The following is a 26,554-nucleotide window of genomic DNA, read 5'->3' on the forward strand; positions in this document are numbered from 1 at the left end:
CTAGACTTGCAAAAGCTCCAAGAACATGCCCAGGTCCCTTCTCAATAGCAGCTTTCATTCACAAAACAACTGGTAGGGAGATAGATAGCATCTATGGCTCTGGTTTACCTCTGCATGGAAAGTATCTGCCCCACATATCTTAAGTTCTTCTGTTGAATTAGCAGTTGCAGTAACTAGGAGACTCCCAGGTGGGTCATCTATGGCCTAAAAAGCCTTCCTTACTAGTGATTCTGGGTAGTAACTATGACTTAAGTCACAAACCCAAGTCCTTAGGATAAAATCCTGCATTATGTAAAAAGAGGCACAGTCTTAAGTGTTAATCTGTTTCCTTAATAAATTCAAGTGTTTCAAAATATTCTAAGAAAAAAGTAAGTATTATAATTGCTTAGAAGAAAAGTATTTTAGAGCATAGTTTTCCTAATTAACGTAAGAAAAAAACAATTTAATTACTATTCACTCTTCCTCAACTTCTGAAAAATACAGTCATTAGTTCAAAGAGACTGAAACATAACTCTGACCCAAGGCTAAGAAGCAAAAAGATATTAGTCTGAAGTAATTCCCTTTAATATCTAATTCCTACCTGTTGTAAAGAGGTTAATGTGGCCTGATTTTCATTTTCAAATTCCCATTCCTCATCCTCAGTCCCTTGTTAGCAAAGCTAAATGTGAAATGAAGAAGAGTTTAAAAAATTTTTTTAATTAAAATTTTTAAAAAATATAAGTATTTGATTAACAACATGGTGAACCCAAGTAGAAGACATATTAAGGCAGGTATTGGGCTGGGGATGTGGCTCAAGCGGTATGCGTGCAGCCTGGGTTCGATCCTCAGCACCACATACCAACAAAGATGTTGTGTCTGCCGAGAACTAAAAATATTTTAAAAATTCTAAAAAAAAAAAAAAAAGGCAGGTATTGACAACATAAAAACTTAATCTTGGGTTGGAGGTGTGACTCATGGTAAAGCACTAGCATATAAGAGGACCGGCATATTATCCCCAGCACTGCAAAACAGTGGGAGGGAAAATCTTAGGCAGGGGCTCAGTGGTACAGTGTGTACTTTGCTATGAAGCTATAGGTTCAATCCCCAATACAAAACAAAGCAAAAAAAAAGGCCAAGACTGTTGGCTCTCCCCTATCATACCAGTGACTCGGGAGGCTAAGGCAGGAGGATCACAAGTTTGAGGCCAGCCTCAGCAACTTAGCCCAAGCAACTTAGCAAAACCCTGTTTCAAAATGAAATTTAAAAAAGGGCTGGGGATATAGTTCAGTGGCTTTTGCCCAGCTTGGTTTTTTTGGTATCAAAATAGTATATTCTAAAAAAGAAGCCATTCTGATTGGGACAAGGTGAAAAACTCAATGTAGTTTTATTTTGCATTTCCATGATGGGTAAAGATGTTGACCATTTTGAAAGTCTTTTTTATTTCCATTATTAAACAATTGACTTGGGAATAAACATCTCGACTATAAGCATGGGTTCGCTCTGACCCAATATATTTCACCAGAAAATATATTTGGAATTCAAATTGATAGACTTTTCAAACTATGGTAATTAGCATTTTTTTCCTACATTGAGAGTCAAAATAGAAGCTTTCAGGTTTAGAGCACTCATCAGTAAGTATTCTTTGCAAATACATAACTAGATCATTTCATTCAGGTATAATGTAGGACATGCTAGATTCCTTTGCAAATTCATTGAAGGTGTTAAATGAAATTACAAAATTGTAATCTCTTAACAAATGTAGCTCTTTTTAAAAAAAATCAGCATAATTGGGCTGGGGCTGTAGCTCAGTAGCAGATCACTTGCCTTGCACATGTGAGTAACTGGGTTCCATCCTCAGCACCACATAAAAGTGAACAAATAAAATAGAGGTATGCTGTCCATCTTCAACTACAAAAAAAAAATCAGCATAATCATAGGCCATTTGATTCAAAATGTATACTGTAGAAAGGCAGCTACTTAAGTAAACAACTAATGAATAGTAACAATTACAGCTGCTGCCATTTACTGAGCACCTATAAGGTACAGGCACTGTGAGATGTCCTTTAAATATTAGCTTTCAAAACAATTCTCACCACAACCAAGAACGGTTACTTGACCATGCTCGTAACACTAAGTGGGATCTAACCCAAGATATTTATTACTACAGAGTTTGGACCTCTTTTCCTTTCCCCAGAAACAGCTTTCACCCTAGGCAAAGCTGCCAAGAACCCCAAGAGGAAATGGAATGGCTACTGTCTCCTTGTCTCCCACTAGATGATGTAATCAAGAGGCTAGACTTCATCTCAAGGAAACTAGAGGAGGTTGTAATTTACTAAACCCACACAAGCAGATTTAATTGAGCAAATTGCTCAACAGCCCGGGAGCTGGGCAATTATAAACCTATAGTGAAAGGTTCCCACTGTAAAAAACTGAATAATACTTTTTAAAAACACAGTATTTATCAAATGCCTGTTCTATGTACAGCATTGTCTTAGGAAAATGGAAGAACACACTGAATAGAATATTTTGTGAAAATATTCAGCAGTAAAAAACAATATTCAGCAAAGGAGGAGAATATAAATAGCATTTATCTACTGCTATGTGTACAGATCATAGAAACCCTCAAATATTAATTGAATCAATTCAGATCATAAAAATAAATTACTCCAAGTATTTTTTTCTGGTTCTCAAGAGCATATATTTCTCTAATAATGGATATGCTAGGTTTACAGCAGGCTTTTTATTTTCTTGATAATGCTGAATTGTCTTTCAAAGTAGTTACACTAATTTATACTCTTTCTAACCATGTATGAGGGTCTCTACTGCTCAACATCCTCAGGATTTGGTATTGCCTACCTTAACTTAGGTGTACAGTTTTAAGGCATTTACATTGTGGGTATAATTTGCATTTCCTTTGCTACTATTAAAATGGAAAATCTTTTCATATATTTATTAGAAATGTGAATTCAATTCTCAGCTTCACAAATACATACATATATATTTATATTTACATATGTGTAAATATAAACAAATATTTACATATATGTACACACATATATATGAGATTTATAACAGTTAAAAACCGCTGACTTGAGCCCAGTGTGGAAGCACACACCTGTAATCCCAATGACTTGGGAAGTGAGGCAGGAGGATGATGAGTTTGAAGACAGCCTTGGCAATTTAACAAGATCCTGTATCAAAGCAAAAAATAATATGGGCTGGAGATATGGTAGTGCACTTCTTGGTTTGAAAGAAAAAAAGGGAGAGAAAGAAAGAAAGCCAGCCACTCAGTCATGGATCTGAACAAAAGTATTATTTTTTAAATGATATATGAAAAGATATAATTTGGGGGGGGTGGAATTACCAAGTGGCATGGTTTGGGTGTCTCCCAAAAGTCCATGTATTAAAGGCCTGATCCCCAGCTTGGTACTATTAGGAGGTAGTAGAAATTTTAAAAGGTAATGAGGTCTCCAGGTAACTAGGAGCATGTCATCAAGGGGGGGGGGGGACTGTGGGACCCTAGTCTCTTCATCTTTTTTACTTCCCAGCTATGAGGAGGGCAATTTTGCCCCTCTAACATGCTCCTGCCATGATTTTGCTGCCTTATTACAGGATCAAAAGCAATGGGGTCAATCGAACATGGATTGGAAATCTCCAAAACTGAGCCAAATAAACCTTTTCTTTTTACAAGCTGATTTTCTTGGGTATTTAGAAAGCTAACCAACACATATAGAGTACACAGGATGAATATATATAAATATGAATGTAAAATTCCTTAAAATTTTTAAATGAAACAAAATTCATCAAAATATAATGGCTGCTGCCAGGTATGGTGGCACATGCCTTAATCCCAGCAGTTTAGGAGGCTGAGACAGAAGAATCACGAGTTCAAAGCCAGCCTCAGCAACTGCAAGGCGCTAAGCAACTCAGTGAGACTCTGTCCCTAAATAAAAAACAAAATAGGGCTGGGGATGTAGCTCAGTGGTCAAGTACCCCTGAGTTCAGTCCCTGGTACCAAAAAAAAAAAAGCGATGGCTGCTACATAATTTCATGTTAATTCTTAAATACAATTATATAGTATAGTTATATCGTAGTTATATCTCTCACTTCAGCAGGTTTAAGATACTTGAGATAACCTGCATGTCACATAAACAAGTGTCTTAAACATTACTCTTTGTAAGTTCTTACATTTATCAAATGATGAACTATTTAAAATCCAGAGACTGGATGGCTAAGGATGTAACTCAGTGATATAGTGTGCTTAGTGTGCTCTAAGCCTTGGGTTCAATCCCCAGTACCAAAAAAAAAAATCTGTTTTCAAACTCCAGGGGCAGGTGTGGGGGTAACAGTCCAGTGGTCAAGTGCTTGGCTAGTTTGTCCAGGCCTTGAATTTAGTCCCATCACTGTATAAATAAATAATACAGAGTAATTTTGAACTCATCAACTTCAATGGAATAAAGGAAGAGATGAACAAATAAAGACAAAGAGATTGAAACCTCATTAATACATGTACCATTGCTTGAGACTGAGAACCCAGCCCTTTGTTCCTATTGGCTATCTCCCCACTCTTGTCTAATTCACTAAACTTCTGTCATCTTTTTCTCATTTGTAAAATTGAACATTTCTATCATGATATGTCACATGTTAAGAACTAAATATAAACAAACAGGTGCCTTGGAAAGGATACTTCAAAAATTAGTCAAACACAAAGCAATAGTTAGTCAAAGGAATTATAGCTATTCCCCTACCAGAAGAACATTATATTACGAGTGCCTATAATCATGGTTGTTGCAACACTGAAAATAACCCCTAACAAACTGCCTTCAAAAATCTTCAAGGAATGGTAGGATTTGCTTTTTAAAAGAATTTTTGGTCTTGCCATGTGATACCCTCTCCCATGTTGGGATATAGCAAGAAGGCCCTCACCAGGAGCCAGCACCGCGCTCTTACACTTCCAGCCTCAGGAACAATTAGTTAAATAAAATTCTATCCTTTGTAAGTCATTTAAAAAAATTTTTTTTTCAGAAGAAAAAGATATCTGAAACTATTTCTAATGTCTTAATGAATTCACTTCTGCCAGGCGTGGTGGTGCACACCTATCCCAGGGACTCGAGAGGCTGATGCAGGAGGATCACAAGTTTGAAACCAGCCTTAGCAACTCTGTGAGACCCTGTGGCAAAAATTGAAGAGGGCTGGGGATGTAGCGCAGTGGTAGAGCAACCATGGGTTCAATCCCCAGTGCTGGGGGGGAATAGAAATAGGTGAAATTAATTGTAATAATATATTTTATCTAAATCAAGCCAACATGTAATAAATATTTTAGATACTGAGGTGTATTTTTCATACTAAATCTAAAAATCTGTTGTTATATATTTCACACATACAACATTAGCCACTTTCAAATGTTTAAGAGCCACAGGTAGTCTAGTGCCTACAGTACTGGACGCGTCAGATCTAAGGGATAGCTCTTCGAAAGATCACAGCAAGTAACAGACTGTGAATTGTAACATCAGAGTCAGACTGTAAAAGTGGGCAAAAACCAGGGGTACTTAGTTCTAATATTATGGAATTAAACAGCTTAATGCCAGATAGGGAAAAGGAAAGCATCTTCAGTATGGACCAAAATAATGAAGAGCTCTCCACTAACCCTCTGTTCCTTTCCAAATTCCAGAATCAGGGCAGGACCATTGTGGAAAATGTCCTCCCTTTTTTTGTGTGTTTTTTTTTGTTGGTGGTGGTGATGGTGGTGATAATGGAGGTGGTAGTACTGATACTGAGGGCTGAACTCAGGGCCTCCCATATGCTGAGTACACACTCTACCACTGAGCTATACCCTAGTCCCTCAATTTTTTAATAAATCACTAGCCAAATTCTCTTCATTAATTTATTAAAGTACCTACAACAAATTGTCTTATTTTTTTAGAGGGGGAATAGTAGATGCCATACCCCAGTGGCAATTTACCACTGAGCTCCATCCTCAGCCCTTTTTTTGAGACAGATCTCATTAAGTTGCTGAGGCTGGCCTCAAGTTTGTAATTCTCCTACTTCAACCTCCCAAATTGCTGGGATTACAGGTGGGGCTCATGCCCAGCTCCAGGACAAATTTAAACAATAACTTCTGCTTGTGAAAAATAAATTGCTGAACTGGGTGTGTTTATACTCTTCCAGGTGGGGTTGAGAGAAGACTGTGTATTTTAGTGGCAATAGGTCAAAGTACATTAGCTTTCTAGTTTAAAACAAACTCTAAAACAAGGAGATTTAATATTTGTTTTTCCCAAATCATTTTTACCAAGTTTAAATTATCCAGCTACCTTCTATTTACCAGTGCTTAATATGTAAATTTATTGAGGAAACTAAAATTACAGCTCAGTAGTTTCAGCTCTGATTAATTCTGCTTGTTATCCAAAAACCTATCACTATCAATTAGGTGAAGCTTTTAAAAGGTGAAATGTATTAAAATATTATTCTCGCAGCAGTTCAGGAGTCTGAGGCAGGAGGATTGCAAGTTCAAAGCCAGCCTCAGTAATTTAGCAAAGTCCTAAGCAACTTAGTGAGATCCTGTCTCAAAGTAAAAATTTTTAAAAAGGGCTGGAGATGTGGCTCAGTGGTGCAGTGCCCTGGTTCCAAATAAAATATTCTTTTAATGCAAAGAACTTCATGATGCTCCCTTTTCAAATAATGGGATAAACTACTAAAAAAGTGGCAAATCATCAGTGAAATCTTTAGGAACCTATTAAAACAAAATAGATACTACACTTAAATGCTACATTTGTGCAGATATTTTATGCACAAAGATTAAAAACACTTTAAAATATCAGGATTATCTCTATAATTTAGGGTTTTTTAATGCTCTTTCTATATTTTCTACCATGGATGCATTATTGTTAGAAGAAAAACAGGCAAGTGGAAGCTGAAGCAATGCCAATCAATTTGGGATTACATTGGATTGACATACCATAATTTCTAAAAGCATCCAAGGACCTTGCCTTATACATTATACATCCTCACCTACATTTAGATTTACAACATAGAATGCACACATTATGTAGCAAAGCAAGCTGTAAAATATTAGAGAAAGTAAATGGCTTTTTTGGAAGAATAGAACAATTCAGCACCCTTGCAAAATAAATAACATAGCTAAAACTGAGTGCTTACAGAATCAGAGGATTCACAAGCCAGTTTTTGCCCCACCCCCCCCCACGACCCAGCTCTGGAATACAGAAAACAGGAGGGGTTCTCTGAACCACACTCCCTAGCCCTACAGATTTGAGACAGTAGCTCAAGAAATTGCAGAGGCTGGCCTTGAACTTGGGATCCTCTGCCCTCAGTGTCCCTAGTCACTGGGATTACAGGCAAGCACCACCACCACCCCTGCTGGCAGGAAAAAAATGTCTCCAAAGTACAAAATGTAAACCTTCTACTAAATGCCACTGGATTATTCACTTTAAAATGGTTCGTTTTACGTTGATTTCACAATTATTTGGGAAAAGTAAACACATCAAAAGTTAATTTGATTAATACACCAGACTATATAAACACTTTGCTTTGCCCCCCCAAACAATACTAATTTTCGTTTTAATCTTGTTTTCTTCATTCTAGAGCAACAAATAAACATGTCCAATGTAAAAGCTACTGTGATACTGGCGGTGGAATGGATAAATACAAAAGAATACAGTGTAACACTGTATATCCTCCTGCCTTCAAGAAGCTTACAGCCGTGGAGTTATTACATCAAAGAGGGATACAAGTCAGAAAAAGAAGCCACAAAACAGGAGTGATGTTTTAATGAAGGTAAGTACTGTTGAGTTAAAAAAAAAAAAAAAGAAAGAAAGAAAGAAAAAACTTAGGGATGATTAGCGGTCAAAACTTGGAACAGGTGAACGAGACGAATCAGACACGGGACTCGGTTGAGTGATGTTTAATCCTAGATGACAGCACAAAGCCACCCCTCCTCTTCCTCTAAGTGTACACAAATATTGATTGAAAAATGGGTTAAAATCTAACTATTCTAAGTAGCAAAACCAAAAGAACAAAGCAAAACCCAAAACCGCCTTCATGTGCCTGGAGGGCAGACGGTGACTATTCCATTTCACTTAAAACCTAATACCTGGCTACACACTTAAGTTTTTACTTAATAAAAGCTGACAGTCGGCTGGACGGTCAACCCGCTCCCGAACACCGACGGGCCTCGCCGGCCTTGGCACTGCTCCGTGGGCGCAGGCTGTCAGGAGCAAGGCCGGGAGCACGACCTTGGCCTCCGACCTGCCCACCCGAACCCGGCTTTCACAGGACAGTCCCACAGGGCCGTCCCAAACAACTGAAAGCGGCTTCCCTAGTCCAGGCCACGCCAACTGGTAAATAAAGGTTGGAGGACCAGCTATCCATGGCAGGTGGGCGGCCCGGCCTCGCCAAACAAAGCTGGGGCCCCATCCTACAGACCTCGGCCGTGCACGCCCGCTGCCCGCCCGCCGCGGGCCCGCCAGCCAGCCCCGAAGCCCAGACCGCGCCACCACCCCCCGCGACGGCCATGGGAGCCCAGCCGATGGAGACTGGCCGCCGGAGACAGGCCGCCGCACCCCGCGCGCCCGCACAACCGCCGCTGCCGGAACGCGCAGGCAGCCCAACCGCCGTCCCGGCCCAACCAACGCGGGCAGGGGAGGAGAGGTGCGCGCGGCCGGCAGAGCGTGCTAGCCACTCGGGGGTCGCAGGGGGGAGTCTGAGCGCGGGGAAGGAAGGGGCGAGGAGGCGCTGAAGCCATCGCTGAATGCAGCGCCAGGAGGGCCTCCCGGAGGAGGTTTTGCCCTTTTCCCCTTAGAAGGTGTAGATGGTTTGACCCCCCACCCCGAGAGAGGTGCCTTGTCCCAGCCCCGGCTGGACTGTACCATCGGGCGGTGCCGCCGGGATTTCTCCCCCCCACCACCATCAATTCCCCCCCCACACCCGGGTCCGCGGTCGGTTGGCCCCGGCCGGGCTCTGAGACGCGGAAAGAGCTGGGCGCCATTTTGGGTGGGACTAAGCAAAGACGAAACACCCTCCCAGACTATGGGGTACTCTGGACCCTGGCTTATCCAGTTCCCTTAATCCTTTAGGTACTTACACGACGTTGGATGAGGGGAGCTGGAAGATCAGCGGGTCCCCGATCCTCTCTCCCTAGGGGTGATGGAAATCAAACCCCCCCGCCACCTCCAGGTGGTTCTTCCCGCCGCAGAGTGGGAGCAGCATAAAAGGCGGGGCCTTATTAGCATAATCTGCCTGGCAACCTGATCTCGACGTTATATGATTGGTTACACTCTGTAAACTCCATGCCGTGCCTAGAGACGAGAAACGCTGGGGCGAACTGACAGGCCCAGATTTAAGAGTCATGACGAAGATCCTGAGACGCTTATTCAGTCGGCAGAGAAGCCAAAAGGAGATTCACACAATGGCCCAATGACTGAAGGCCTCTTTATTTCGTGCTCTACTGTTCACGTAAAATCCAATCGAAGAGCGGGTCTCAGGCGGCGCTCGCCTGCGTTTGTACTCTAAGCCAATCAGAAAGCCCGACTCTTTGCATTCAGGGTCAAGCCCCCTCTGGGGCCTGGACACCGTGGAAGAAAATATCCAGCGGTGTGTCCACAATAAGAGGACTGACTGTGCGCGGGGATTCCCAGCCCATATTCCCGCACGCCTGAGAGGCTCAGAGTTCTTGGGAGCACACCAGGGCTGTGACGGGACAGGCGTCAGCTAGGGCCTTCCCGCCCCATCAGGAGTTTTCATCCCAAGGGGCCTGCCAGCCTAGCGCGGGCGAAAACCAAACACTACCACAACTCTTCCAGGCTCAGCGCGCCCAGGACACGCCTCTGCCTTAAGTCTTTCTGGGTGCGCCCCGCTGACCCAGGCGCAGCCCATCCACCTTTCAGTCCTTGGGCACCTATCTGCGCTCAGTCCCTGTCAAACCAGAAAACGTCTACACTGCATCTCTCCTCTCCCCTTTACCATTCTGAAAATTAAATTGAGTTCCATAAACACTGAGAAGCATTAGTTAACTCTGGTTAAACAAGAGATTTAAGCCATTCATTTCTCAACCTCAGACTTCCACATTTTATTGTCTCTTAAAGTTGCCTTCTCAAAGGGCAACAAAGTAGATAGGAGCTCAGGCTTTGGAATACAAACCTCAATTCTAACTACCCGCTGGCAATAGGGAAGGCAACTAGATTTCAAAGACCTTGGACCTTTGTACTTTCAGGGAATAGTTTTCTCATCCACGTTTTGAAGATTAAATGAGATCTGTCTTTAAAATACTGAGTAAAGTGCTTTCCTTAGTACACTGCCCAGAACTTAAACAGAATGCTGATGATAAAACCTACAAACTGGCTAAACTATTATCTAAAAAAAAAAAAAAAAAAAGGAGAAAATGGGGGGAGTGGACACTTGAGAACAGAAAATATCTACAAGGGGAAAAACTAAAATTCATTTGATGTTCTCTTTACTGATTTGTTTAAATAATTGAAAATAGTGGAAAGAAGAGGAGAGTGTTCTGTTTTTAAAAATTCAAAGACAGCTGGGCACAGTGAGGCAGGCTGTGATCCCAGGAGACTGAGGCAGGAGAATCATAAATCCAAGGCCAGTCTCAGCAATTTAGTGAGGACTTAAGCAACTTAGCAAGGCCCTGTCTCAAAAATAAAAATAAATAATGCATTCTGCCATCATGTATAACAAATTAGAATAAATAAATAAATTTAAAATAAAATAAAATAAAAAGGGCTGGGGGTGTGGCTCAGCTGTTAAGTGCCCCTGGGTTCAATCCTTAGTACCAAAAAAATAAATAAATAAAGGTTAAGAGTATTAAACCTTGCTGAATTTAATTGAATTTAATGAAAAAATATATAAGGGGATTTGATGAGGTAAACTTTAACATTTTTGGTGAGAAGTGATATTCATTATTCACTCTTTACTGATATTCATTATTCACTCTTTACATGTGGACATGGAAGTCATTTGCCTTAAGAATGAATATATTGGCTAAGAGAGTCGTTAAAATGGTCTCTTTTTAGTGTTGTGAGTGACATATAATGCCAAAGGTTGGAGAAAAGCTCCCACGCCTTATAACCCTTGGCCTCTGAGGAGAATTCCTTTTGAGATTCATTAGAATTGGAAGTCTCTGAGGTCTGCTAACCAGAAATGACAGGAGAAACCAAAAGAACATTCATCATGAGATGTGGGCCTATTTGAACCAGAGTGTCCCAGTTATCCTCACGAACTTAAAGAAATGTTCTAAAACTTAGAAGTATACAAATATTACAAGTAGACAGCATCCCACAGCTTGTTTTTATTCAAGATTGTCTGAAATGAATCTTAGGAATCTGCTTTTTATGTGGCTTTAAAATAGTTACTTAAAATTTGCACAGTATAGGGCTGGGGTTGTGGCTCATGAGAGGCGCTGGGTTCAATCCTCAGCACCACATAAAAACAAATAAATAAAATATAGGTAAAAAAATTTACAAAGTATAAGCCATTTATTGTGGTGTACAGAAAATATTTATCATATATGTACTGTGTACCAGTCACTGTTCTACACAATGAGGATAGAAGAGGGAACAACAACAACAAAAAATTAACTCCCTGCTCTCATGGAGTTTCCAGTCCCAGGGGAGCCACCTAAGAAAATTCATAAATAATTTTAGGTGATAGCCAGACACAGTAGCACACTGTAATCCCATCAACTCAGGAGGCTGAGGCAGGTGGGTTATAAATTCAAAGCCAGCTTCATCAACTGGCCCTAAGCAACTTAGCAAGACCCTGTCTCAAAATAAAAATAAAAATGACTATGGATGTAATTCAGTGCAAAAGTGCCCCGGGTTACATTCCTAGTACCTAATAATAATAATATATCATAATAAACATAATAATAATTTCTCTATTATAATTGATATAATGTGTTATAATACACATAATAATTATCATTATTCCAGGTGATTATAAATTCTGGGAAGAAAATAAAGCAAGAAATACAAAAAAGTTGGGAATGCTGACAATTCAAACAGGGGGTCAGACAACTCCTTTCTAAAAGATACTAACGTGGGCTGAGAGTTAAATGATTGGGGGGTGGGGGGGTAGCCAGTCATGCTAAGATCTTGGAGAACATTCCAGTCTGAGAGAACAGCAAATGGAAAAGCCATGAGACTTTTTTTTTTTTTCAAAGTAGTATGGTGTGCACAAATTCATTCAATTTTCCATTGAAAAAGTATTAATTGGGTGCTTATTGTATGTCAGGCATATATTAGGTTCTTTAGGATTCATCAATTAACAGACCAAAGGAAAAAATACAAAAATTTGTGCCTTTATGGTACTTTCACTCTGATACACTTGAAGAAGAAGGAGAAGGAGAAGAAAAAGAAAATGAAGGGACCAGAGTTGCTGAACACAGGACAAAGGTCATAGTGATACAAGACAACTTGGGAAACCAGGGAACAGATCATGTAAGACTTTGTGGTATTGGAGTTGTTTTAAGTTCATTTTAAGCAAAGGAATGAAACAATTTTTTTTCTAAGATAACTCTAGCCACTCTGATGCTTATTTTGTTGGTGGAGGGTACAAGATACTAGAGGCAAGGAATATATATTTCAATGTGCTCTAAGTAGAAAATGATGGTGATCTTAACCAAAACAGGAGCATGAATGAGGGGACATGTGTAAGCACAGATATATTTTGGAGATGAAACCAGAGAACTTGCAAATGGATAAGATATGGGATGTTTGCTGCTAAAGACAAGAGAATGATCAAAAATTACTTAAAAAATTGAGACTTGAGCCCAGCATGGTGACACACACCTACAATCCCAGCAGCTGGGGAAGCTGAGACAGGAGAATCATGAATTCAAAGTCAGCCTCAGCAATGGTGAGGTGTTAAGCAACTCAGTGAGACCCTGTCTCTAAATAAAATACAAAATAGGGTTGGGGATGTGGCTCAATGGTTGAGTGCCCCTGAGTTCAACGCCTGGTACTCCCCCTACCAAAAAAAAAAAATTGAGACTTGACCAAGTAAATGCTGGTATCTTAACTGAGACTAGAAAGAATGGGAGAAATATGGTTAGATAATTGTAAGAAGTTATATTAAGTTTGAAGTATCTTTTGGGGCCTCCTAATACTTACCTAAGGCTATGTTCTTATACTAACTATATAGAAAGATGAGAGTATGCCAATTGTACACCTCAGCCCAAGCCCTGTGCCTGGTCTGTATTGTGAATGGGGAGACATAGAGGAGAAAGAAAGGGAGGGAGGGAAGGAAGGAGGGGAAAGAAAGCGAGAGAAAGAAATATTTTTTTCAGAAATCCAAAAAGAGACACTATAAGGGCAGCTGGGTTTCAAGGGAGGAATAGGGGCTGGAAATAAAATTTTGAAATCACCAAATTTAAGCTTTATTTAGCTACATAGACTTAGAGCTGGGATGTAGTTCAGAGTTGGAGCATTGCCCAAATACATATTAGCTGAGGTCTAATTAGTTGCAGCCATCTAATGACGATTAGAGAAGAAACAGAAGCCTGACATGACTATAAATCTAGCTACCTTGGAGGATTTCAAGTTCAAGGCCAGCTTGGGCAATCTAGCCAAACTCTGTCAAATAAAATAACATAAAATAAAATAATGACAGGGGATGTAACTCAGTGGTACAGTATTTGCCTGGCGTGTGTGAAGTCCTGGGTTCTATCACTGTTATGGTTTGGATATTAGGTGTCCCCCAAAAGCTCATGTGTGAGACAATGCAAAAAAAGTTTAAAGATGAAATGATTGGATTATGAAAGGTTTTACCTAATCAGTACATTAATCCTCTGACAGGCAAGTAGGGTGTGGCTGGAGGAGGTGGGTCTCTAATTGTGTGCCTTTGCGGTTTATATTTTGTCCTTGTTCTCTCTTTCTCAGCTTCTTGGTGCTATGTCCTAAGCCACTTTCTTCCACCACACTCTTCCCCATGATGTTCTATCTCATCTCCAGCCCCAAGGAATGGGGCCAGCCTTTTGACTAAGACCTCTGAAACTGTGAGCCCCAAAATAATATTTTCCTCTTTTAATTGTTCTTCTCAGGTCTTTTTGGCCACAGCAACAAAAAATCTGGCTAAAAACAATCTCCAATACTGAAAAAAAGAGAAAGAGAATATATATAGGAAAGACAAGAGTGCTAGGACTAACTAAGTTCTTTGGAGCTGCTGAATTTTAGAGATAAGTGACAGGAGGATAGCCATCAAAAGCTGAACAGAACCAGGCCTGGTGGTATATGCAGGTAGTCCCAGCTGCTTGAGATTTGGGAGTCAGAGGCAGGAGGATCACTTGGGCAGCAGTTGGAGGCCAGCCTTGGCAACATAAGAAAAGAAAACAAACAAAGAGCACCAAAGTTATTGGGGAAGAAAAAAAAACTCATCATTACAGAGAAAACCAAAAGGAATGCTGGAGAAAAAAATCATATGACAGCAACCATATCATTATTAAATTTTTTCAAGCAAGAATTATTCATGGATAATAAATATAATTGGTGAATTTCAATATCAATATGTTCTCAAAATATCTCCCCAAAACAGCCAAGCATGGTGCACATAATCCCTGTGACTGGGGAGGTGGAGGCAGGAGGATAAGAAGTTCAAGGCCAGCTTCAGCATCTCAGAGATCCTTAGCAATTTAGTAAGCACTTGTCTCATAAAGGGGACGGGGTCTGGCTCAATGGGAAAGCTCCCCTGGGTTCAACCTCCAGTACCCCCAAAAAATGTTCCCCAAAAGAACCCCACACACACACGGTGCTAAGTTTAGAATTTATAGCCTAGGCAAGCACTTGACCACTCATCTACAACCCCAGCAGCCCCACAAAGATACTTATTAATTACAAAGAGAAAAGCAATAACCTCACAGTGGAAAAGTCTGCAGATAATTATCTTAGCCTGTTGATCAAAACTAATATACTCACAGCTTGGTATACTCACTGCCTCAGCCTCCCCAGTAACTGGAACTACAGGTGTGCAACATCACACTCAGTGATGATTGAGTTTTAATGTCCCGTGAAATGTGCCTCCCACAAGACTTGCTATGATGTGGGCACATCTAATGTGAAAAAAAGTAACAAAAAAAATATTATGAAACACAAACAAAACCCAAAAAACTGTTGCAGACTAAAGGAGCCTAAAAAGTATTGAGTAAATGCATGCCCTGATTAGATCAGACCTGGGGGGGGGGGGGGGACTGAGTTTGTTTATTTGTTTTGTTTTTGTTTGGTATTGGGGATTGAATCCAGAGGTGCTCAATAACTGAGCTACATTCTCCAGCCCTTTTTATTTATTTATTGTTTTATTTTTGAGACAAGGTCTTGCTGAGCTGCTTAAGGCCTCACTAAATTGCTGAGGATAGCTTGGAACTTGTGATCCTCCTGCCCCAGCCTCTCAAATTGCTGGAATTATAGGCTTGAACACAGAACCTGGGAAACACATTTTTTAAAAAATAAACTTATGAGCGATGTTAGTGGGACAATTGGTACAACTTAGAACAGCATTGTACATGGAAGTAAGATCTATATATTAGACAATAATCCCATATGAATGATAATTTTCTGATTTGACCATTGTAGATACATAAAAAACCGTATCCTTCCTTTTAGGAAATATATCTTGAATTACTTATACTCAATTCAGAAAAGAGAAAATACATACATTTATATGCAGAGAGTGAGAATGAAAAATCATGCATATGAGATTTCTTTTCTGGGTAGGCGTGAGATAGAGATTGAACCCATGGCCTTGCACACACTACTACTGAACTATACCTAGCAAAATATGAAAATTCTTGTATTGTTTTTACAACTTTTCTGTAAGTTCGAAATAAAACAAGATACTATAAAAAAAGAAAAAAGCAAGTGAGGCATAAGAGCAGTTTGAGGCCAGCCTGGACAACTTAGTGAGAACCTATCTTGAAATTTTTAAAAATTTAAAAAGCTGGGGATGTGGTTTAGCGATAGAGTGCCTGCTTGGCATGCACAATACCCTGGATTAAAGCCCCAGTCCCACAAAACAAAGGAACAAAAAATGCCAATCATCTGGTTACAGGCCTGCGTGGTGAGGTCAGGCAATGACAGCAGTAAACAACTTTTGTGGCAACCTGGTGGGCTGCAGAGAAAGAACCAAGGAGTTTGTGTCCCAACCAGCATTGTTCAGAGCTTCAAATTTAGAATAAAAAGATTCAAAAGTAAAAGAGGGGCTGAAGATACAGCTTAGTTGGTAGAATGCATGCCTCTCAGGCACAAAGCCCTGGGTTCAATACCTAGCACCACCAAAAATTTTTTTAAAAAATGGGTAAAAGAGGCCAAAGAGATGTAGGTATGGGTGACCATGAATGTAACTGAGAATTCAAAATTTATGCCGAAAGCCCAGCAACAGCCAACTCAAGGAGGAAGGAAAGGGAAAGGGAATGAGGCCTGCCCACAACATGGATTTTGGTCATCTAACTTCTAGAACTGAGAAAGAATATCTTTCTGTTGTTTTAAGCCACCCAATCTATTGTACTTGTTAATGACAGTCATAGAAAACTAATTCGATATTATAAAGGGAATAAAACTATGTGGTACAAGACTGAAGGTGGGGAGGAGAAAGAAATTATCTGAATGTAAACAGCTGGGATTTTGAGCCATCAACAATGTATGTTTGTTCCTATTTGTACTGGGGATTGAACCCAGGGGCACTTTGTCAGTGAGCTACATCCCCAGCCCTTTTTTGGTGAGATTACAAGGATTACAGGCATGTGCCACCATGCCCAGCACAACAGCTCTTTATATATTTATTCATTTTTGTTGTTGTTGATTATGATCATATTGTTCTTTTTGTTTGGGGGATTTTTTGCAGTGCTGGGGATTGACCCCAGAGCCTGGTACATGCTGGGCAAATGCTTTACCATTGAGCTACATCATCCCTACCAGCCCCCCCCCCTTTTTTTTTTTTTTTTTGTGTGTGTGTGTGTGTGTGTGTGTTACTGGGCATTGAACTCACCCCCAAACCATATCTCCAGCACCATCACCCCCTTTTAAAAATTTTGATACAAAATCTTGCTAAGTTTCTCAGACTGATCTCAAACTTGAAATCCTCTTTCTCATCTTCCCAAGTAGCTGGGATTATAGAAATGGGCCACCATGCTCAGCTTGGAGGTGATTTAATATGAAAGATTTGGACCTTAATTTAGATTTTGAAATGAAGGAAGCTGTTCCTATGTATGCTAATGAGTTGCCTGGGAGTTGGAAGCCACTAGGTAGCTTCAGGATGGCAGCCAAGGCTAGATTAGAGGGTTAGGACTTCTAGCCCCACTACCCCCAAAGGTTAGGTTGATCACCAATGGCTAAGGATTTAATCAAACGTGCATATGTAATGTGATTTTCATAAAAACCCAAAAGGAATGGGATTTGGAGAATTCAGGTTAGCTGAGCATGTGGGAGTTCCTGGAGAGTGGCATACTCAGAGAGGGCATGGATGCTATTACGGTTTAAATATGAGGTGTCCTCCCAAAACTGATATGTAAGACAATCCAAGAATGCTGGGAAGTGAAATGATTAGATTAGGAGAGCTGTATCCTAATCTGAGGATTAATCCCCTTGAATAGATTAACTGGGTGGTAACTGAAGTCAGGTGTGGTTAGAGGAAATAAGTCAGTGGGTGTGTGCCTTTGGTGTTTATATTTTGTTCCTGGCAAGCTGAGCTCACACTGCTTCCAGGCTGTCATTAACTGAGAAGTTTCCTTCTCCACCATGATATTCTTGCCTCATCTGGGACCAAGCCATGAAGTTGACCACCCATGGACTGAACCTCTGAAACAGTGAGCCAAAATCATATTTTCCTTCTCTAAGTTGTTTTTGTCAGGTGTATTGGTCACAGTGATTCAAAACTGACTAAAACAGATGTTTTGTATCCCTTTCTCATAACTTGCCCTATGCATCTCTTCATCCAGTGTTTATCAATATCCTTTATAAAAAAAACTTTAAACATTAAACGTTTCCCTGAATTCTGTGACCTGCTCTAGCAGATTAATGGAACCAAAGGAGGGTGTTGTGAGAAGAACCTGGGATTTAGAGTTGGCATCTAAAGTGTGGGACAGTCTTGGGGACTGAGCCCTCAATCTGTCGAATCTGACACTTTCCAGGTAGACTGCTTCACAACTGAATTGGATAAGAGGATACCCAGCTGGAGTCTAGTGCTGTAAAGTTGATTCCTTTCTTGATGTAGGGAGAGGGGACTCCATATCTTCGGTCAGAGAAGTCTTCTGTATTAATTGTCGTGTGGAAATATAATAGGAGAAACCAAGTTTGTTATTTTCCCTCAATGTATCCTCAGAGCTATGTTCATCCTATTTGTAGTAGTTTTCTTTATGGGCAATCATTTTGAGGAGTCTTTTCCCAGAATTAAGTTAATAGGCACCTGAGAACGGTACAAAAGACAAACCATAGCATTTAAGAAATGTTGGAAAGCATCCAGTCAAAATAAAATCTTCAGCATTCAAAAAAAAAAAAGAATGTAATGAATATAGACAAACCTTTAGCCTGAAGCAATACTTCATAGATATTGAGCAAATGCATATTGGAGAGAAATAATATGCATATGCCCAATGTAGTCAAGAATTTTCCTCTTCCCCCAAATGATATCCACCCCCACCTTTCTTGTGGTGCTGAGACTGAACCTAGGGCCTCTGGCATGCTAGGCAAATGTTCTATCACTGAGCTCCATCCCCATCCCCACAAATGTTCTGTTAAGGCTAGGGGTGGAGCTTAGTGGTAGAGCATGTATCTTGCATGCTTAAGGACCTGAGTTCAAGCCCCAGTACCAAAAGAAAAGGAAAAGAAGAAGAAGAGGAAGAAGAAGAAAAAGAGGAAGAGGAAGAGGAAGAAACAGGAGGAGGAGGAGAAGAAGAAGAAGAAAAAAAAAAGAAAGAAGAAAGAAGGAGAAGGAGAAGAAAAGCCACAAATGTTGGGGCTGGGATCTGTGGGGGCTCAGTGGTAGAGCGCTCGCCTAGCATGTACGGGGCCCTGCGTTTGATCCTCAGCACCACATAAAAATAAATGAATGGAATAAGGTATTGTGTCCAATTACAACTAAAAAAATAAATATTTTTAAAAAGAAAAGCCACAAATGTTCTCTTGAATCCCATCCCTCTTTTTTTTTTTTTTTTTAATTTATACCAGAGATTGAACCAAGGGCAACTTAGCTACTAAGCCATAAGGACAGTCCTTTTTAAATTTATATTTTTGAGGCAGGGTCTCACTAGGTTGCTTACAGCCTCACTAAGTTTGTTGAGGCTGGCTTCAAACCTGTGATCCTCCTGCCTCAGCCTTCTGAGCCGCTGGAATTACAAGCATGTGCCACCATGCCTAGTCCCATCCCTTGTTTTACATTTAAGAAGCTTTATATAAGTGATGAATGTGGAAAGGCCTTCAGCTATAATTGAAAACTTCACACTCAACATTCTAGGAACAAGCCTTATGAAAATGAGAAAGCTTCTAGTAAAATGTCAAGCCTCGTTAGACACCAAGGACATGCTGGGAAAAACCCCTGTGCATGTAAGAAAAGTGGGAAAGCCCTCTGTAGCACATCAAATCTCACAGAACATGAGAAAATGCATATAGGGAAGTATCAGTGTAGAAGTGACTTTAGCTTGAAACAACACCTGATCCGAATGTTCACACTGTAAAGAAACACTATGAATGTAATGAATGTGGGAAATCTTCAGTCAGAAGAAAATTTCGTTATTCATCAGATAATCCATACAAAGTAGAAATTGTTTGGATACAGTAACATGAGAAAGCTTTTAGAAAGAATCCAGGCCTCATTAGGAACAGAGAATTTATACTGGCAATAAACTGTACTACACATGTAAGAAAGGCGAGAAAGCATTCAGTGGTAAATAAAATTTTACTGGGTATGAAAAAATTCATATTTGAGGGATACCCTATAAAGACAATGAATGTGCCACAATCTTCATGTAGAAGTTGTACCTCACTAAATATTATAATATTCCTCCGGGAGAGAGACCCCTGAATGTTGAAAAAGGATGTCTTTCCAATCACATTGCTTATTATTCATGTGAGAACCCATACAGGTGGTTGTAGTGTAGATCTGGAATGTCCCCCAAAGGCTCCTGGGAGGAAAACTTGGTTCCTAATGCAGCAGTGTTCAGAAGTGGGGCTTTGGGGGAGTAATTGGATCATGAAAGCTCTAATCTCATCAGTGAATTAGTCCATGGATAGAGTCATAGCTGAATGGACTTTTAAGAGGTGGTAGAAACTACTAGGGGTGGGATCTAGTTGAAGGGAATAGATCCTTTGGAACATGCTTTGGAGGACTATATCTTGCCCCAGGTCCCTTCCTCTCTTTCCCTGCTTCTCAGACACCATGAGACAAGTAACTTTGCTCTGTCATTCCCTTCCTCTATGATGTTACTGTGTCACCAAAGGCCTAGAAACAATGGAGCCAACTGGCCACAGACTGAAACCTCTAAATCCATGCGTCAAAATACATCTTCTCTCCTCAAAGTTGATTTTCTTTCTTTCTTTTTTTTTAAGGATGTCTGCTCTCTCTACTCTCTTTTTCTTTTTTTTTTAATTGATTTTTTAAAAATAAATGACAGCGGGAATGCATTACAATTCTTTAAAGTTGATTTTCATAGGTATTTTGTTTCCATGACAAAAAGCTCACTGACACACAGGCCATATACAATGTAAGATGTGCGATAAAGTCTTCCCTCAATTTTTAGATAATGCTCTACTTGTGAGCACTGGTGGGGGGCGGGGACTATTACAGTAGACATGGAATAACTCTCAAACAGAAGTCATGCCACATTAGAAACCAGTGAATTCATACTCTTAGAATCTTATGAAAAAGCTTCATCAGGAATTCATATTTTATAGCACATCAGATAATTCATTATAGCAGTAGGAGAAACCTTAAGCAGCAACTTTATTTTACAAAACACCAAAAATTTTTAATAAGGAAAAGTTTCATCAGATAATGGAAATTGGGTCTAGAATGCTATCATAGCAAACCTTAATGCCAAGTTTTAAAAGCATTCTATTTGAATGTTAGTAGCAAGTGATGGATGCTATTACCCTACTGCTAATTTGCATGGTCCTAGAGAGAGTAAGTAGTGCAATTTCTTTTTTTTTTTTTTTAAAGGTTTTTTTTTTGTTTTTTTGTTTTTTTTTTTAAAGATAGAGTGAGAGAGAGGAGAGAGAGAGAGAGAATTTTTAATATTTATTTTTTAGTTCTCGGTGGACACAACATCTTTGTTGGTATGTGGTGCTGAGGATCGAACCCGGGCCACACGCATGCCAGGCAAGCGCGCTACCGCTTGAGCCACATCCCCAGCCCCAGTGCAATTTCTTTATATGTTTACAAACATATGAACAAAAAGACTAAATTAAAGACTTAAATATAACAACAAAATAGTAAAAATTCTACAAAACAATATAGGATGTGGTGTCTCTTCACAGACAACAATGACTTTTTTCACCAAAATTTGAAACCAAGGAGTTATAATGTAAAAGGTTAAAAAAATTTTAAAGCTACAATGGAGACAATAGGCATATTTTAATTAGCTGTAAATAAACATTTTGGCAATATATCTCATAAACAATTTTAATAAACAATAAGTGAAATTTTTTGCCATACAGAGAACAAAGAGCCATTCTATTTCTTTTGTCTATGTTTTTGTGGTGACAGTGTTTGAACCCAGGGCCTTGCACATTCTAAGTACATGCTTTAACAATGGAGCTACATCCACAGTCTCAGTAATTTCTTTCTTTTTTTTATTATTAGTTGTGAGCAGATTATGCTAAGTGAAGCTAGCCAATCCCTTAAAAATAAATGCCAAATGTCTTATTTGATATAAGAAGAGCAACTCAGTAATTTCTTAAAATTTTATAAGAGGAGGCTGTGGGTATGGTGGTGCATACCTGCAATCCCAGGTATTTTGGAGGCTGAGGCAAGAGGATCATAGATTCAAGACCAAACAGTTTAGGGAATGGAGCTCAGTGGTAGAGCGTTTTCTACCATGAGTCAATCCTTGTACTGAAAAAAAAAAAAAAAAAAAGGAAGAGGCAAAACAACCCAATGGTAAAATAAACAAAGAGAATTAAAATTTCAGGGAGAAGGAAGGCGAGGAATATGACCCAGTGATAAAGCACTTTTGAGGGTTTGATCTCTAGCATCTCAAAAAGAAAAAGGGGTAGAGAGCAAACTTCAGTTAACAGATGAATCCAAATGCCCAAAATCATATTTAGAGATGCTCAAACCAGGCTTGGTGGCTCAGGTTTGTAATCCCAGCAACTCAGGAGGCTGAAGCAGAAGGATCTTAAGTTCAAGGCCAGCCTGGACAACTTAACAAGACCATGTCTCAAAATGAAAATTAAAGCGTTGGTTCAATTCCAAGTAGTGTGGTGGGGAGCTAAAACTTAAGGTATCGTGAAAATTAATTATTAGATATATCACTCATATTCTTCAGAGAGAAAAAGCTTTTAAAAAGCAATAGCATCTATTTTTAGAGTACTTGCATATAATATTGGTGGCAGTATGACTTGTTCCAGTCTACTTGTGATGCAAGGTCATAATATCAATTAAAATTAAATACATTTATAGGTATTTAGATATTTCAGATTATATCTATGATGAAGTTCAACAAATGAACTTCCCAAAATATGACTGTCTAGTGTGTCAATTATTTTATTTATTTTTAGTACTGGGAATTGAACTCAGGGGTAGTTTACCTCTAGAGCTATATCCCCAGTCATTTTTATTTTTTGAGTCTTACTGAGTTTATTTTTTGAGTCTTACTGAGTTGCTGAAGTTTTCACTAAATTGCTGAGGCTTGTTTCAAATTTGTGATCTTCCTGTTTCAGACTCCAGAGTTACTAGTATTACAGACATGTGCCACCTGGCTTTATTGTTTTAAATTATAAGCACTTGAAGAACAGCAGTTGCTGAAAGAGGCTTTATTCTGACATTTCTTTATCTGTTTAAAGACCAGACAGACCTTCTGAAGAATAAGACAAGTACCTTTGGTCCCTCCTTAAGTATTTATTAACCAAACTCTTATCTTTAAGGAGAGAGATTAAAGAATGTAATCATACTTGACAGATTTTGTCACAAGATATTGGCCATCTCCTGGACCCATTAAATTCCCAAAGAAAATAATTTACTATTATCTAATCATTGAGTCCCCTCACTCACCTGAAATAATTCACTGCTCTTCAAAATGGTCACCTTCCTACCTTCCTCTGTGAAAAACAGTATATAAGCATCTGGACCCCACTGGATTATTAGGTAGCAACAGTCCTAATTAATTGTGCATATTTTTATAATAATTAATATATTAATAATTGTGCATATTTTTTCTTTATTTATCTGTCCATTTTTTTGTTTATCCCAGAAAATGTTCAGAGGAGGTAGGAGAAGCTTTCCTTTTGCTTCTATATTTATAAGATGCTTTAACTCAGCAGTCCTCATTCTGAGATTCTATCTGGAAGAAAGAAAATCACCAATACAAGGCATTTGATGCAGCATTCTTCATAATAGAAAGAAATTGGAAATAGTTAAATAATAATGGTATATTATGACTTAAAATAGTATATAGTAGTGAAAGATAATGAACTAGAGCTTTATCAGTGGACTTGGAGTAATTTCTGAGAAATACTGATGAATAAAAAAGGCAAAGTAAAAAAAAGCATACGGTATCAGTCAGGGCTCAAATAGAAAAGCAGAACTAGTAGGAATTTATTACAGGAAGTTAGCTTACAGGATTGTAGGGAAATTCTAGGCAAATCTGAGATCTGTAGGCTGGGCAGTCAGGCAGGCAGCAGGCACTCTGCACAGATGAATCAGCTGGAATTTCTTCTTCCTAGAAGGCTCAGTTACGTTCCTAAGGCATATTTCTTTCTTTCTTTCTTTTTTTTTAAATCTTTATTTTATTTTTATGTGGTGCTGAGGATCAAACCCAGGGCTTCACATGTGCTAGGCATACACTCTACCACTGACCCACAACCCCAGCCCTCTTTCTTTTCTTTTTTCTCTCTGTTTAGTGGCTAGGAATAGAACCCAGGGCCCTGTGCATGCTGGGCAAGCTCTCCACCACTGAGCTACACTCCCACTCCATGTGAAGGCCTTTCAAATGACTGAATGAGGCCCCCTCAGATCATCTAGGATAATCTTCTTCCCTTAAAGTCAATTGATTATGGACTTTAATCAATACAAAAATACCTAAACATCAACACTTAGATTAGTAATTGTTGGAACAAGCAAATCAACACATAAAGCTGACCATCTCAGGTGTAATGTTTCATTTTATTTCTACATTTGATCTTAGCCAAAAGGCCAAGAATCAATGAGATGTTTAATTCTTGTAAAGCAATGAGAAAAACCTGCGTGGTACTTTCCCTTTATTCATAGTTTCATTTTCCACAGTTTCAATAACTGTAGTCAACTGGACAGCAAAAGTAGCATGAATTTCTTCTTCTTTCTTCAGTTTGACAGATTTGTTTGCTGTAGATCTTAGCAACATCTATTAAATTCTTTCCTTAACAACTTAAGAATTTTCACCTTTTCACTTAAAGAAAGCAGTTTAAAGCATATTCAAATAATCAGAATCACTATTATTGTGCTTTTGGGCCATTACTGGATTGCTGAGAGCCATAGCCCAGTCAGAATGACGCATGGCATTTCTGCCAAAACGGAGTGGTTGAGAGGTGACAACAGCAAGTTCCCGTTGAGTTCTGCTTGAGCTCTCTCAGGGATTCCCGGAGAGTTCCCATTGGTTGGGAAAGTTCCTGAGGAGGGATATTTCCGGTTGCTGGTTCCTGGAGAGCCGCGTGATTCCAGAGAGTTCCCGGGGAGCGTGTGTGGAGTTCAGAAATAAAGTTTGTTCCTGCTTGAGTGGCTCGTGATTTGTGCCCAGCCAGACTGCAGCACTGGATAAAATCAAGTTTAGTTGAATACAATCATTTCCCCCAAAGTTGATCTGACAACTAAGGTAGCATTTTGAGAGACAGAGCAGTCATATTCATATAACTTTTATTTACAGTATATTGTTATAATTGTTCCATTTTATTATTGCTAATCCCTTACTACCCATTTGCAAATTAAACTTTACATGGGATGTTATGTATGTATAGGAAAAAAAACATAATACACACACACACACACACACACACACACACACTATATACACACATATATGATTCCAGATATGCATTTGGAACATCTTAGAGCATATAGATAAGGGAAGATGACTATAGATATATATATATATTCAAATATCTGAATATTTGTAAATATCTGAATATTTGTAAATATATATATATTCAAATATATGAATATTTGTAAATATATATATATATAACCTATATATTGTACATATGGTTGAGCTTGAAGAAAAAAATATTGTACAGTTACCAAGGTATGTGAGTTAGAGTGATATAGGCAGATAGGCAGAGGACTAGGAGAACCAAGTTTAAAAAAAAAAAAGGAAGAGAAGAAAAAAAAAGACTGCAATATGGAAAACAAAAAATCCAGATATATAATATTATCACATTTATGAATTTATGTAAAATAATCTATGTACATATAAAAAATGGGGGCTGGGATTGTGGCTCAATGGCAAAGCACTTGCCTAGCACACATGAGGCACTTGGTTTGATCCTCAGCATCACATACAAAAAATAAGCAAATAAAGACACGCTGTCCATCTGAATATTTTTCTTGTAGATGGACACAATACCTTAATTTTTTAAAAAAATCTTTTTATTTGTTTATTTATGTGGTGCTGAGAATCAAACCCTGTGCTTCACACATGCTAGGCAAGTGCTCTTCCACCAAGCCACAACCCCAGCCTCTGCAAAAAAATTTTTTTTTAAAGAGAGAGAATTTTAATATTTATTTTTTAGTTTTCAGTGGACACAACATCTTTGTATGTGGTGCTGAGGATCGAACCCAGGCCGCACGCATGCCAGGCAAGTGCGCTACCGCTTGAGCCACATCCCCAGCCCTGCAAATTTTTTTTTAATTAAAAAAATGATGTACATACACTTGAGCAAGTATTCAATAAATTATAAAAAGTCTTTGGTTAAAAAATATTCATTGCTTGGGGCTGGGGTTATGGCTCAGTGGTAGAGCACTTGCCTAGCCTGTGTGAGACACTGGATTTGATTCTCAGCAGTGGATATAAATAAATGAATAAAATAAAGGTCCACCAACATCTAAAAATTTTTTTAAAAAGTAATCTTTCTTATTAATTTTTATTTTCTTTTTAACTTTTATTTTATTTTTGCTTTTTCGTAGTTCTAGGGATGGAACTCAGTTGTGCTCTACTATTGAGCTACATCAAAGAGAAGTGAAAGTGTTTTTATTAAATACGTATTTTAATTTTAATTTAATTTAATTTTTAAGAATGAAAAGAGTAGGGCTGGGGTTGTAGCTCAGTGGTGGAACCCTTGCCTAGCACATGTGAGGCACTGGGTTCCATCCTCAGCACCACATAAAACATGAATTATAAAGTAAAGGTACTGTGTCCATCTACTACTTAAAAAAAAAAATGAATGAA

General features: G+C 39.0%; 2 protein-coding genes and 1 pseudogene across 5 annotated transcripts in view; 2 read left to right on the forward strand and 1 right to left on the reverse strand.

Moving 5' to 3' along the window:
• Prdm10 (PR/SET domain 10) overlaps positions 1-9,345 on the reverse strand; it is a 99,529-nt gene extending 90,184 nt beyond the window's left edge. For 3 of the 4 annotated variants that reach the window (XM_078047331.1, XM_078047330.1, XM_005330732.5), the window contains exon 1: positions 9,077-9,264. The gene's annotated coding sequence lies outside the window, so the exon portion shown is untranslated. Of the gene's footprint in view, positions 1-9,076 lie in introns of all 4 variants that reach the window. The other variant, XM_078047332.1, reaches the window with a different exon arrangement.
• LOC144377230 (uncharacterized) lies at positions 8,041-10,257 on the forward strand. Its single transcript, XM_078047334.1, has 2 exons — positions 8,041-8,643; positions 9,069-10,257. The coding sequence occupies exons 1-2, from the start codon at positions 8,363-8,365 to the stop codon at positions 9,088-9,090; spliced, it is 303 nt and encodes a 100-aa protein (XP_077903460.1). The 5' UTR covers positions 8,041-8,362; the 3' UTR covers positions 9,091-10,257.
• Positions 10,258-13,092: 2,835 nt separating this feature from the next.
• On the forward strand, positions 13,093-13,216 carry LOC120890182 (small nucleolar RNA SNORA51; annotated as a pseudogene).
• Positions 13,217-26,554: the final 13,338 nt, after the last annotated feature.

The sequence above is a fragment of the Ictidomys tridecemlineatus genome, chromosome 4 (genome assembly GCF_052094955.1).
Source record: "Ictidomys tridecemlineatus isolate mIctTri1 chromosome 4, mIctTri1.hap1, whole genome shotgun sequence".
In the NCBI taxonomy this organism is placed as follows: domain Eukaryota; kingdom Metazoa; phylum Chordata; class Mammalia; order Rodentia; family Sciuridae; genus Ictidomys; species Ictidomys tridecemlineatus.

Bases quoted from the DNA above. Each gene is read 5' to 3' on its own strand.
- LOC144377230 (XM_078047334.1), top strand. From the start codon at position 8,363: ATGGCAGGTGGGCGGCCCGGCCTCGCCAAACAAAGCTGGGGCCCCATC. The intron at 8,644-9,068 runs GTGCGCGCGGCC...TTAATCCTTTAG, and splicing joins ACGCGGGCAGGGGAGGAGAG to GTACTTACACGACGTTGGAT.